This window comes from Panthera pardus, unplaced genomic scaffold, assembly GCF_024362965.1.
Source record: "Panthera pardus isolate Hobbes unplaced genomic scaffold, ASM2436296v1 HiC_scaffold_10, whole genome shotgun sequence".
Taxonomy (NCBI): domain Eukaryota; kingdom Metazoa; phylum Chordata; class Mammalia; order Carnivora; family Felidae; genus Panthera; species Panthera pardus.
In genome coordinates this window covers 100,981,912-100,995,834 of record NW_026526655.1, presented here as the reverse complement: position 1 = coordinate 100,995,834, position 13,923 = coordinate 100,981,912, and the positions used below count along the sequence as shown (strand labels likewise).

Sequence of the window (13,923 nt, the reverse complement as noted above, 5' to 3'; positions counted from 1 at the left end):
CCTTTCCTCGAGCTGGCTGCCCTCTGTGAGCAAGCATTCTGCCTATCCCTGCAGGAGCACCAGCCCATATGCCATGCATCTGCTGTCCTAAGTAGCTAAACCTTGCCAAGTGTGCTGTGCTCCAGAAGAAATACTACTACTGTCCACAAGCTGCTTTGGGGATGTAGTAGCTCTTTCTGGAAAGAGAACGGTGACTGACAGATGGCATCCTCCCTCCATAATGTTCTTCAGTCATATAGGGACTGAATGAAGAGCCAGGGAAGAGAAGCAAAGGCTGTTTTTGTATTTTACATTCTGTCCGGTCTTCCCGTGTGGAAGAGCCTGTGAGTTGTGACAGCTTTGTGCTTGCTACCTATGGAATAAGAACAGACAAATTCTGTAGTGGCTCTGAACTTCAGGTTCAGTACAACATGGCCAGTGCCAGTTGCCATATAATGTGTGGATTAAGAGAGCAAATGCCGTGACTGCCTCACTCACCTGAAGTCTAGGGCCGGGTATTCAGCAAACCTGTACTCAAATGCGAGTATTTGAGGGATTTTTCCATCGATGAAAGAGGAGGTTGTACTAGATGTTCTCTGAGGCTCTCTTCCCTTTCCCTGGTCTGTAGTACAGGCAGCACAGGGAAAGTTATGTTAAGATCTGCCACTGGAACCGGGGGGTTGTGGGGAACAACTATATTTTTGCTGTGCTTTAGTCGCAAAGTATTCTGGTCCTTGTGATTTCCTTTGCTCCCCCGGTAGCTCTGTGAGGTGAAAGAAACTGATACTCTCACCTCGACTTTGCACAGAGCGAAACTGAGGATCTGAAGTGAGGCTTTAGAGCTCCTGCACGGCCACTCTGCTCCAGATGCCCTTGGCTCTTAGCCTCTCAGAAGCCCGGCCGGCTGCTTTTCACATGGGACAGCATGTGTACGTGGGTAGTTTCTCGTCACCTAGTCATTTCAGATGTGGTGATTCGGGTTGATGGGTCGTACCGTCTCTGAGTTGGCCTCGACCACGATGGTGTTTCACCCCTGTCCTCACATGTCCTACCTCTCTTTCCCAGTGGCTGGTGAAGCGAGCTATAGAAACAAAGGAAGAAATGGGTGACTACATCCGCTCCTACTCCATTTCCCAGTTCCAAAAAACCTACAGTCTCCCCGAGGTCAGTATTCTCCTTCTCTTGTCCAACTGAGAACAGTGCACCTGCTCAGAGGCTCCCTGGGAAGGAGCAGGGGAAGCTCAGGCTCCCCATCCCTCCGTGTGGCATCTCTGCCCCTACCCGGTCAGCTTTGAAAGGGGGCCTCCTGCTTCATAAGAACTGCCTCTTTAAGCAGGCACTGGGTGTAAAGCCCTGCGGTTTTGTCTCTTTCTCTCAACTTTGATACTTGATTCAGAATGTTTGTTAAATTATAAGAATGAGTATTTTTTTTATAGCCATATAAAGCTTTTTGAGAGATCACCTAGGTCATTGCCAAGGGCGTTCCTATCATAATAGTTTAATAGCAGCCACCAGCACCACCACAGTAGTAATAACTGGTAACTATTGAATGTCTACTGCATGAATTCCCAGCCCCTTGCATGCCTACCCCTCTTTTGTCTTCACAGCCGCTCCCTGGTGTAGGCGGTGGTGGCCCCGTTTACACATGGTGAAGCTGAGGCTTAGAGGCAGCTTGCCCAGGGTTTCAGAGCTCATAAGGATTTGAGTGAGAGTGGTTCTCTTCACCAGCACACTCTGTGGGCCCCCTCACTGTCACCGGCTGTGGGGCTCTGTTTCACAGCCACCTGCAGAGGCCCTAGCTTCTTCCCACGCAGAATATATTCTAGTCTGTTAGACGATAGAGGCGTCTGCAGGCAAAGCTGTGACGAGAAGTCAGTTTGTAAGACAGGGTTCTGAAAAGTCCAGTTGAGTTCCAGTCTTCACACAGGATTTGTTTAATCACTGTGTTTTGTCTTACAGGATGACGACTTTGTAAAAAGAAAAGAAAAGGCCATCAAGACAGTTGTTGACCTTTCAGTAAGTTCCCCTGCCCGTATTCTTCTGTGAGGGAAGGACAGGTTCATGGCCTCCCAATAGCCCTGTGATTCAAATCCCAAAACCCTTGCCAAGGTCTTCCTGGGATTGCCTAGGATTGGACCTCAGGTGTGCGTGTGAAGGAAGCCCTGCCTGCCCCCGTGCCCATATCTGGATGCCAGCATTCATGGGCAGAAAATGCCACAACCACGTCCTGTGTCCTCCTTACTTCCAGTTTTACGGGAGAAACTTTCCAGATCCAAAGCCCTTCCTTACTTGTGCCAGTGGCAGGTGTAAACTTTGAATAGCTCCAAAGAGTAGATGATGAGCTGGAGGTGGCAAATTGAGATTAGCACCCCGTGATGGCTTTGGAGAGAGCTACTCCTGAGCTTTGTGTGGGACACACGGGGATGGCCTTGGTCAACACACACATTGTATCTTAACCGTGGGATCTGCACTCGCATGCCCACTCTGCGCTTCCATGCCTGGAGAACCGTGGGATCTCTGCTTGCAAGGGCTGAGAAGAGCTTTTCAGAATATTCTGGGCCAGGGCCCAGTAGAAGCTCATCAGTGCCACCACCCCACCCCAGCCCCAGCCTTCCTACCTGAGCTGCTGGGAATGAAGCCACAATGCCTGGGGGTTTGTTTGCTTTCTTCCAAAAATAACATGTAGCGTTTTTTTACTTATTTTTTCTACTTTAAGAGTAAATGTGTGGTCTTCCAAGATGATCACTCTAAAAAGAGTAACAATCATTTAATGACATGAAATGCTCCTTTAAAACAAGAAAGCCTTGGGACACCTGGGTGGTCCAGTTGGTTAAGTGTCCGGCTCTTGGTTTCAGCTCAGGTCATGATCTCACAGCTTCGTGAGTTCAAGCCCCAGATCAGACTCTGCACTGATGGCATGGAGCCTGCTTGGATTCTCTCTCTCTCTCTCTCTCTCTCTGCCTCTCCCCCACTTGCGCTGTCTCTGTCTCTCCCAAAAATAAACTTTAAAAAAAAAAAAAAAAGAAAGAAAGTCTTTGTCACTTTATAGTTGTAATTTGTATCTTTTTCACAATTCTATTTTGGAAATGGAAGGAGTAGAATACCATCAAGATAGTTATACACTAAAGCCAGGTACTATTTCCGGTTTCAGTGGCAGTATTAAATAATAAGAGGATATGATATGATATCAGAGTGAATTTTTTCCTGGTTATGAAATAGTCATTCAGTTTATTTTTTTATTTTTTATTTTTTTTATTTTTTTAAAGGTTGATAGAGGGGCGCCTGGGTGGCTCAGTCAGTTGGGCGTCTGACTTTGGCTTGGGTCATGACCTCATGGTCTGTGGGTTCGAGCCCCACATTGGGCTCTGTGCTGACAGCTCAGAGCCTGGAGCCTGCTTCGGATTCTGTGTCTCCCTCTCTCTCTGCCCCTCCCCTGCTCAAACTCTGTCTCTGTCTGTCTCAAAAATAAATAAACATTAAAAAAAATTAAATAAATTAAATAAAGGTTGCTAGATACAGAGGAAGAGAACCTTAATCTCACAACTCAGAAGCAGCTTCTTTTGGAGCTTAGACATATATTTCTTGCATGTTTTTAATGTGCATTTTTATACTGAATTGGAGTCCTATTTTAAATACAATTTTGTGGGCTTTTTTTTTTTTTTTTAGCTTACCAATATAGAGTTTTATAGGCAATTAAAGATTCCCCTAACTGCATTTGTCATGAAAACTAATAATCAATTTGTTGGATATGCTGTTGTTTTTTCTTGTTTTATATGATGCTTCATTTCTGGAGAGGTACAAGAACCAAGTGATGGTATTACCTCCCATACAGGGAATGGGGAGCCAGGAGCAGGAGAGGAGGGGAAATGCTCTTCTCCTTGGAAAGCCTATACTATCTGGATTTAATACCAAGTCTGTGCGTTACTTATTCAAAAACGGTAAATAAAAGTAAAATTTCCGAAATGCTTAATTGAATATCTTCTTATGTAAATCTCACTCTGAGCCCTGGGTAGAGAGTGAGAAACAGTACAGTTTTCATTCGGCATTATCACCATGAAGGAAAGGCCAGCATAGCTGTCTGTCGTCCTATCCACGAAGTTGGGCCTGTCATCATCATGCCCACTAGACATTTCAGGCCTCTGGGGACACATTCTTCCCCTCCTCTCATTTGTAGTGGAATTTTTAAAGAAAATCGTCTTCTGCTTGGTAATAGGACTGCATAGAATTGAAGGAGGTAATGATAATGACAAATACATGGTACCCAGACATTGTTATAAGCATTTATATATAACCTACGCAGTCCTGACAACAGTCCTCTGAGGTAGTAGTATTTTTTCTTGTTTTTAACAGGCGAGGAAGCTCAGGCACAGATAGGTTACAAGTTGCACAAGGTCACATTGGTGATGATGGAGCCAGGATGCAAACCTAGTCTTGTAACTGTGGGCCTCTCGATACAGTGCTGTTGGCAGCTAATTACAAAATAATATCGAGATAAAGGAAAATGGGAAAAATTTGCAAGTCTCTTTGATAATACTCAGTTTATTTCCTTTTTTATGTGTGAATTTGCTCCTCAGTTGACTGTCCATACATTTGTAGCAGGAATGATAAAGAATTTTGATGGATGGCCAGAGCTGAACTTTGGGTTTTGTTGGTTTGCTTCTTCTCCTATCTATTGAAAATACCTCTCACTTCTGGCAGCTGTCTTCGTAGGTTTCTTAGCTGAGCTCCATTGCCATTAACTTCCATCCCTTCCACCCACCACTTCTGCAAGTGCTTCTTCACTTCCTTGCCTTGAAATGAGAGTTCCAGAAGCTTACAAGAGACTCCAGGGCTGCAGTGTCTGTCCCTGGCTTATCCTTGTGAGTCACATAAGAAATGAAGCCGCTTGCTGTTTTTCATTCACTGTCACTCTCTCTAAGGGAAATGTCTCCCTTTGCGAAGGGAATGAAGTCTTTCCTAGACTACCAGGGGTGTGGCTCTTTGCAGGTCTTGGGTTCTGACGCGTGTTTCCTTCCCTGCCCACCTTTTTGCCGGCACTGCCCTTCACATGCCTCCTCAGTTTTTCTTACCTACTCCTTATTGACGAATCTGGAATCCCAAATTTGAATTGTGAATAGTAAATTAAGGATTCAAATAAGGTCAAACAATGGGTGCCTAATTTCTGGACCCCGCCTTTTATAAAATATGTCCCTAGCCACCCTGTACTGATTGAGGGCCTTCTGTGTATTTGGCACCTAACTAGGTATCTTACAAGCATTGTGTCATTAACTCCTTACCAACAGTCAGGGAGTTACATATTATTATTTCTATATTCTTAAAATTATTTTTAATGTTGGGGCGCCTGGGTGGCTCAGTCAGTTAAGCATCCGACTTCAGCTCAGGTCATGATCTCACAGTTCGTGGGTTTGAGCCCTGCGTTGGGCTCTGTGCTGACAGCTCAGAGCCTGGAGCCTGTTTCAGATTCTGTGTCGCCCTCTCTCTCTGCCCCTCCCCCACTCGCGCTCTGTCTCTCTCTGTCTCAAAAATAAATAAACATTAAAAAAATTATTTTTAATGTTTAATTTTGAGAGAAAGAGAGAGCATGAGCGGGGGAGGAGCAGGAAAGAGGGAGAGAATCTGAAGCAGGCTCTGCGCTGTCAGTGCTAAGCCCGATGTGGGGCTCGAACTCACGAACCATGAGATCATGACCTGAGCCGAAGTCAGTTGCTCAACCAAGCCCCCAGACACCCCTATCATTGATTTGATTTTTAAAATCAGAAATTCAAAGCCAAAAGAGTTAACAAATTCCCTACATATTTGCAAAATAGGAAGAGGCAGCCACATTTTGATTTTACATCTGACTCCTCAAACACGACAGGCATGGTGCTTCTCCCGCTTCCTCTCTTCACCTGGACTCTGACTTCCCACATATTTCTGGCACCGATTTTACAGCAATGTTCCTGACTTACTTCAGGGCTCTGGGATATTATTCATCTAGGTCCCAAAGACTCAAATGTATCCAGATTGGCTGGGTGCTTTCCCATCACCTCTTCAGTCCCCTATGGGGGCATTTACTATGACTTTTCCACTAGAAGAGCCTTTGTCCATCTAGAGAATGTCTGCCAAGTGGAGACTATCATGTTGTTTTCTTTCGTCATCTACTAACATAATACCATATTCCCTCAACCAGCAGGCTTTGACATATTCGTACTTAGCTATAACCTCTTTTTAATAAATAACTATTAAAGGGCCTGGGTGGCTCAGTCGGTTGATCTTCTGACTTCTGCTCAGGTCATGATTTCGCAGTTCCTGGGTTCAAGCCCCACATCAGGTTCTGTGCTGACAGCTCAGAGCCTGGGGCCTGTTTCAGATTCTGTGTCTCCCTCTCTCTCGGCCCCTCCCTACTCGCACTCTGTCTCTCTCTGTCTCAAAAATAAATAAACATTAAAAAAATAAAAAAATAACTATTAAAATATATTTTAATATTTTTCAAAATGTTTAGCTTATTTTTATCCTTAGCCATCCTTATAGGATGCATTTGTCCTTGGTTATGTAGCCCAAATCTTTTGCATTTGTCCTTGGTTATGTAGCCCAGCCATTTTTTTGTGCATGATTTTTTTGTTTTAAAATAGCTTATTTATATTTTGTGCTGGTACCTTCATAATAATAATAGAAAATTAAGAAATGGGAAAAAATACAAAGACTAAGTCACCATGATATCACCATCCAGGGATAATTACTGACCTATATTCCAAGTAGGAAATATAAAATATGTATATCAATGGAGAGAATTAGAGTTCTCTAAAAATGGTGTTATATTTTACGTTCTGTTTTGGTTTTTGCTCAAGAATGTATAATTTTGCTTAAGAATATGTTTGCATGCCAGTAAATATACCTCCACATCATTTTTACTGGCTGTAGATTATTCATTGTGTGGTACTGATTTAACCAGCTTAGTTTGTATCTTTTTTTTTCTTTTGGCCATTATATAGGACATTCTCATAGCTAATTTTTTTCTTTTATCTTTATTAACCTAGGATACATTTCACAAAGTGGAATTGGGTCAAAGTTTATGCCTAAGGCTATTGTACCTCTTGGCAGATTGTCAGGCTGAAAGACTGCTGTGAACTTGAATTTCTGAGCTCATCACTTTGTGGTTCTCTCTCTTTGTCGTGGCCTCGTTGTTCTTCTTCCTGGGGATTGTTCCCAGTTCTTTGGCTTTCCTCTTTGAGATGTGTTCCTTTTTGGCTTCTCCATTCCTCCTTTAACTAGCTGCTTTCTAGAAGGCCTGCTGATGGTAATATTTTCAAAGCACATAAGAAAACAAAACTATTGCCACCCAGGACAGGTTACCCCTTACCACCTTCTCTTTGTCGTGTCATAACATAATCGCTCATTTGTCTCACTTCTTGTGCTCATGTGCGGCTTGCTTCCTCCTTTTCTGTGCTGTCAGCCTTCGTATTCCTGAAGTACCTGCTCTGTGCAGTGGGGTCTGTCCCTCTCTCTTAACCCTGAGTAAAGAGTACCGTGAATTTTTACCTGAAGTTCCAAGAAATGTTTACTATTCACTGAACATTTTTTGGTAATGTTTAGAATTTTGTTTGAGAATAGAGGGAACAGGGGTGGGTGGGGGGAGAAGACTCCAAGAGTTTCCAGTCTAGTTGAAAGAAAATGCTTTGCAGAACTTATCGGATCACCTAAGAGACCATGTCATTTGAAGTAACTACTCTCACGTGTTGTGTTCTACCACAGGAGATGCTGTGAGGAAGGCCTTTCCATTCAACACGTACAATATAAATGTGGCAACATACGTAAAACAGTATTAGTACATTTTATTAATATATATTCATACGTAGGTTACAAATGTATATTTTAGCCCTTACTGTGTGTCAGATACTATTAAATAATTAAACCTCCCAATAACTCTACTTATACCTTTTTTACAGATGAAAAATTACATAGGTTAAAGTAACTTGCCCCAAGTCAGACAGGTGGTAAGTTATGGGGTTAGGGCTAAAACCTTGCTTGTGCATGTATTCACTCACTGTGTGCCAGACCACACCGTAGGAGAAGAGGTAAAAGCAGTGATGTTCCACCAGGAAAGGGTTTAAGGGAATTTGGGGTCTCATCGAGGAAAAAGATATGACCGTAAGGGGGCAGTAGCACAAATAAGCTTTATTTGAGTGATGCTTTGACAGGTTTGCTTGTAGGAGAGGGCAGTCCCTCACAGCGAGCCACTGTCCAGAGTTTTAGGCTCCAAGGCTGCATCTAGAAGGGGAAGGGAGCAAGGGAACTCCCGGGGGATCCTGGAAATTGTCCGTGTGCCTTGGCGATGTCACTCAGCACCGGCACAGGGAATATCTGCATCAGAGATCTCTGAAGGGCAGCAGTGATTTGGGGTCTTTACAGTTCCAGGGCCTATCCAATCTGTGGTTAGCAAATGCAGTTTTATGGAGTATGCAACATAGGCTGTCAGTGGCTAAAAATCTGCTCGTCTGGGCCGTGTTTAAAAGAACGGGATGTTGGGGCGCCTGGGTGGCGCAGTCGGTTAAGCGTCCGACTTCAGCCAGGTCACGATCTCGTGGTCCGTGAGTTCGAGCCCCGCGTCAGGCTCTGGGCTGATGGCTCGGAGCCTGGAGCCTGTTTCCGATTCTGTGTCTCCCTCTCTCTCTGCCCCTCCCCCATTCATGCTCTGTCTCTCTCTGTCCCAAAAATAAATAAAAAACGTTGAGAAAAAAAAAAAAAAAAAAAGAACGGGATGCGTGAAAATTTCAGTTTGGCACTGGCACACTCCTGATCCAGTCGGTCTCGGCCTGCTGTGAGGAACACGAACCTAAGAACCAACATGCAAAAGCCGCGTTTGGCTCCTTTATTTAGTGCAGTGACCTTAGTCTTACCCAGCAAATTATATTGTTTGATTCAAGGAGCCCTGAGGTGGGATGTGTGCTGGTCCTCAAGGAGCAGAGCAGAGCTCAAGTGAAAGAGAAGAGAAAAGGAACAGAGTCTGGAGAAGACTCCACCTCCCCAGCTAACTTTCCTCCCTACAGACATGTTTCTCTCCAGAAATGGTCGCCATCCATTTGTCTCCCATTTCCTTCACCCAGTACCCAGGGGTTTTGTTCTGTCTGTTATTTTATTAACAGAATGAAAAAAAAAATATTTGTCCCAGTTACAATAACTTTTTCTTACAGGATCTTTCAGGACATTGCCCTTGATGGTGGAGACCTCTGTGGATCCCCGTTAGGCGGAACCAGAGTTAGTCTGTGGGGCTCCTGGGCTGAGGTGTATCTGTGAGAGTTGGTCTGGGCTGGTGAGCCCTGAGATGATGTGTTCAGGTCAACAGACCCAAGACAGGAGGATGTCACTTCCTACTGGCCTGGGTGTGGCCCCCCTGGAACTGTTGACCATAGACGTTGGTGGGGGTGTCTTGCTGCCTGCTCGGTATTCCATAAAGGAGGTACCTGCCGTAACTGAGGGGGCAGTGATCAGGCCTTTGCTCCAAACACTGCCCCGGCGTTGTGCTCTTCCACTTCCCTTCCCAGCCTTTTGGAGATGACTCGGGAGTTACTTCACCCAGTGACTTACAGCCAAACCTGTAAGGTAGAAATACGTGACTCTCACAGGACAAGAGTTCTCTGCTTTACAAAAGAGTCACTTTAATATTTTAACCCGGCTCATGTGTCCTTTAGCACAGAGAACAAGGAACTGTCCAAGAGCTATTAGTTCAGTCCTCATTTTGCAGATATGGAAACAGGCCCATTGAAGGAAATCCCCAAGGTCACAGAGCCAGTGAGTGGCAAGAGACCACGCTAGACATCAGTGTTCCTGACTCCCTGTTGCTTTAAAGGGTGACTTAGCAATAGCTCTCTATAGTTGCCCTGAAATTTAGGTCATTGTCACTTAAGCAAACCACGTAATGACCCGTGTGGCAGCCTCAGGTGTATGATGGTGTCATGAGAGGACTCATTTGAGATGGCTGGAGGGTAGCAGGAATGCCCACCAGAAGCAAGTCAGTGCACTGGAAAATTCCTGGGACCAGCAGCCAGGGGACCTAGTACTGTCTCAGAGATCCTGGACAAATTATCTAACCTCTGCTTCTTCAGTAGGAAAGTGAGGGTAATGGCATCTGCCTTGCCTCCACCTCTTAGTGTAGTTATGAGATGCAAAAGGTGAGCAGTATATGACATGGTGCTTTTAAGTAGGAGGAATAATTATGCAAAGGCCAACATTGTCACTGTTTGGCAGAATAAAAGGTCCTCGTAGCTGTTGGTTTCGGCATGCTATTGTTTTGGAGTCAGCCCTTTTTTTGGAAGAATCCAATTTCCTGTCTTGGGTCATTGACTCTATCAGTGGTAACTAAGGAAGATAGCAGTTAAGCTCAATTATGTAGTACTGCTATAATAGTAGAGCTCAGTGAGAATTAAATCATGGGCAGTAACTGACGTCATGTGGGTTCATTATATTTTGCATTTCCCCATAAATCTGTTTTACGTTATTCATAGCTTCCTATTCATGTCGACATACTAGGGATTATTTCTGGCAGCAAGTTATAAGAAAACCACTCCAGCATCATCCCAGACCCTATTCTGTTCCTTTTTTACAAAACTGTTAAGATTATATAGTATGTCTTACAAAAGAATGTTTCTCTGTGTGTTTGAAACTTCTCATAATAAAAAGTACAATACTAAAGTTAACCAGAAATATCAAGGGAGGAACGACTCTAATTGGAATAAAAATGCCACTCTATGGAGCAGCCTGCTAGTAATGCTTGTCCTAGTGATGTCCAGGTCGAGGATAGTGATGATGAGGTCTGGTGGTGGAGGAGAAAAAATCCAGGGACAAACGACTGGAATACCTTCCTTGGCATAAATATTCACCTGCTTGTGTTCAGAGGCCTGAGCATATTTTAAGATATGATTTGGCTGCCAGCTTGGCAGTCAAGGAGGACATTCATCTGGGCAAAACGCTAAATCAGGTGGGGGTAAAGACCTGCATTAATTGAACATCTACTACATACCACGTACTTTGTTTAGGAGGCATATATGTACATATGTGTAGTTTCAGGATGTGTCCTACACAAAATAGATCTATGTTTGCTTCCACATTTGTACAAGTCAGTGAAAGTTGATAGAGCATTTTATTTTTTTTAGACACTTTTTGAGGATAAACCTCAACACGTTTATAAAGAAGATATGTATTGCTGAAGGGTTTATATCTACTCCTCTGCTATTTTAGAGTCTAAGAATTGAAATCTCCTTGACCACTTGAGGAATTTGTTTAAAGGATTCTGGGTTAACATACACACCTGTGATTGTTGAACTGGTTTGTGGCTCGGGTGGTGAAAAGGTCTGGATACGCAGTGACTAGAAAATTTGCGGTTTTGTTTTGTTTTGTTTTGTTTTGTTTTGTTTCTGGAAAATTTTGTTAAGGAATAAAATAGATCTGAATAGAGAGATAAACCTTGCTTCTCAAGGCAAGATTCAATATTATAAATATATCAGTTCTTTCCAAAATAATCTGTAGATTTGTTGTGATTCTGATCAAAACTCAACTGCTTTTTATTACAAACTTGACAAGTTGTTACTAGAATTCATTTGGAAGAGAAAAAGTATAAGAACAGCCAGGAAATTTGCAAAAGAACAGTGGAGACAGGATAAAGGTTCCTAAAGCAGGAGGAATAGAAGAGGGTAACACCAGTACATGGTATATATATGCATGCCATTCAGATCAGGGGAAGGCTAGACTATTAAACTGAAGATGTTGGCATTCTTAATTTTCCATTCAGGAAAAAGACTTCTGAGTAGTTTAAAAGGCTAAATATAACCCATACAAGTAACATACAAGAACTTTTTTTTTTTTTTTTTACAATCCCTGGTATAAGAAGTAAGATATAAAATGATTACGTTTGACCACATAAAGTATTAAAATGCCATAGGACAAAAGAAACCCACCAAGTGAAAACAAAGTTGAGGGGCAATATATTGAGTGGAAATACTTGCTACCTATGTGCACATCAAAGGAGCAGACTCCTTGAGGGTGGCCTCCCTGAGCACCCCCGGCTCTCCTGCAGGAGAGGGGTACAGTCGCCATCATGGGGAAAGACTAGCCTCCCTGACCGGCCGGGATGCACCCAGCAGCCGGTTCAGGAGGAGGGCCCTCTCACACTCAGTAAGTCCTCTGTCTCACCCACTCCTTAGGATGTTTACAAGCCCCGTCGGAAATACAGACGCCAACAGGGAGCAGGAGAGCTGCTGGATGAAGAATCTCGAGTCCATGCTACGCTTTTGGAATATGGCAGGTAATAAAGGGGACCCAATCTGAAGTGTCCATTTTATAAAACCATTGAAAAGAAAAGCTGAGTTGGATTGCTTCATTGAGATTAATTTGGTTGGCTTTTACCTGATTGAGTTTACCGGTTTGGGTCCGAGATTTCCATCACCGGGGACTTCTTTCCCAAGCTTCTGTGGGTAGCTTCCTGACGATGGTGGAGGCCTTTTCTTTGCAGTGCCCCTCCGGAAACTTGCGTGTAACTGTGTGCCCTGTCTCTGCCCTCCTCAGAGTTGGGGGGCTGGCGGTATTTGCAGAGGCTGGGGGTGGGCCACCCATCATACCCCTGCCATTTGTTACAATCTTTAGGTAAGCTAAAGAATCGAACGGTTACAGTAGTTTTACTCGAAGGGTTAGAATAATAGTTTTGGTTTCCTGTGAGGAATTGTCCTGAGCAGGAAGATGAAGAATTTAGAAGTATTTTGTCACTTCTTAATTATCTAATGTTTTACAAAACCAGTTGTCTTGTGTCCTCATTTTTTTACTTCAAAACTCACAAAGAAGCGCTCTCCTCGGTGAGTTTCTTGGTTGACCTTGGGTATTAACCTTCATTTATGTCCTGCGTTTTCTACTTAGGGTAGCTGACTCCTTGACGTGAGTATGTCGCCTTGTGCTTCCTTTCTTTGCCCTGGGAGTGGTTGCCGTGCGCTGCTCTGCCTGCTAGCCCAGCCGGCTCTGCCTCGAGCACCTCTCTGAGCGAACATCGGTCTCATGGCCGCCCCCTCTGGAGGGGCAGTGCTCCAGTACTAGTGCTGGAGAGAATGGGAAGGAAAGTAGGCTTCGTTGGTTTATAGACACTCCACCTTCCAAGTGGAGAAACACTTCAGAAAAACTTGCCACGCTTCTTTCCCTCTTTGTTGTTGAGGGGGTGGTGTGGTGTCCGGTCCCACTTCCTGAGGACGGAAGCCGGTCCCTTCCATTCCAAGGAAGGTGTTGTTCTGGCCCTAAGCCGGGTGTGCCGGCCGCTCCATGGCTCACCAGTTGCTGCTGTGAATGGAATTCCTCTTCTGAGTCAGGCACCACCAGACCATCCACATAGTTTGTAGGGCCCAGTATAAAATGAAAATGCAAGGCCCCTTGTTAAATAATCATTATTGATAAGGCTTAATTATTAAGAATTTCAAGACAGCAGCAACAACCAGGTGTGGGACCCTCTCTGAGTTTTGGGCCCTGAGCAACTGGCAGGTCGCAGGCCCTGGGCACTGTGATGGGGTTTTGCAGCCACGCCCCAGTGTAGGTGGGCATGTGAGTCTGGGGGAGCCAGAGCTGGAGAGACCACCTCCCTGGGTATCACACGTTCCAGAGCCAAAGAATACTCGGGAGAATGCTGTGGTTTTCGTGGTTTCTGTTGTTGATACCTCCATGTTTTCCATTGTCATGGATGCTCCAAACGTTCCTGGGCGTGTAAAGGAGTCAGGGATTCAGTAAACTGTCCACCTCACCGCGACCAGGCTGATGACATTTCACCATTTTGTTTTGAAAATCCCGGTTTTAAACTGGCTCTTTCGAATGTGTTGTAGAGGGTAGTCATTCTTATCATCTGATGGCTGGGCAACTTCAGGACATCCCTGCCCAGAGTCTGGTGGGGCTTTCTTTAGGGAAGGGAGCAATCCACAGGTTTTCTTTGTGACTCTCCTC

At 44.4% G+C, this 13,923-nt stretch overlaps 1 protein-coding gene across 4 annotated transcripts in view; it reads left to right on the top strand.

The window, feature by feature from the left end:
* CCDC93 (coiled-coil domain containing 93) overlaps nt 1–13,923 on the top strand; it is a 97,379-nt gene that overhangs the window by 18,171 nt on the left and 65,285 nt on the right. For 2 of the 4 annotated variants that reach the window (XM_019469326.2, XM_019469325.2), the window contains exons 5-8: nt 1,045–1,143; nt 1,939–1,995; nt 12,156–12,256; nt 12,862–12,879. In XM_019469326.2, coding sequence (XP_019324871.1) covers nt 1,045–1,143; nt 1,939–1,995; nt 12,156–12,256; nt 12,862–12,879 — 275 coding nt within the window. The remainder of the gene's footprint in view (nt 1–1,044; nt 1,144–1,938; nt 1,996–12,155; nt 12,257–12,861; nt 12,880–13,923) is intronic. The other 2 variants (XM_019469328.2, XM_019469327.2) reach the window with 1 other exon arrangement.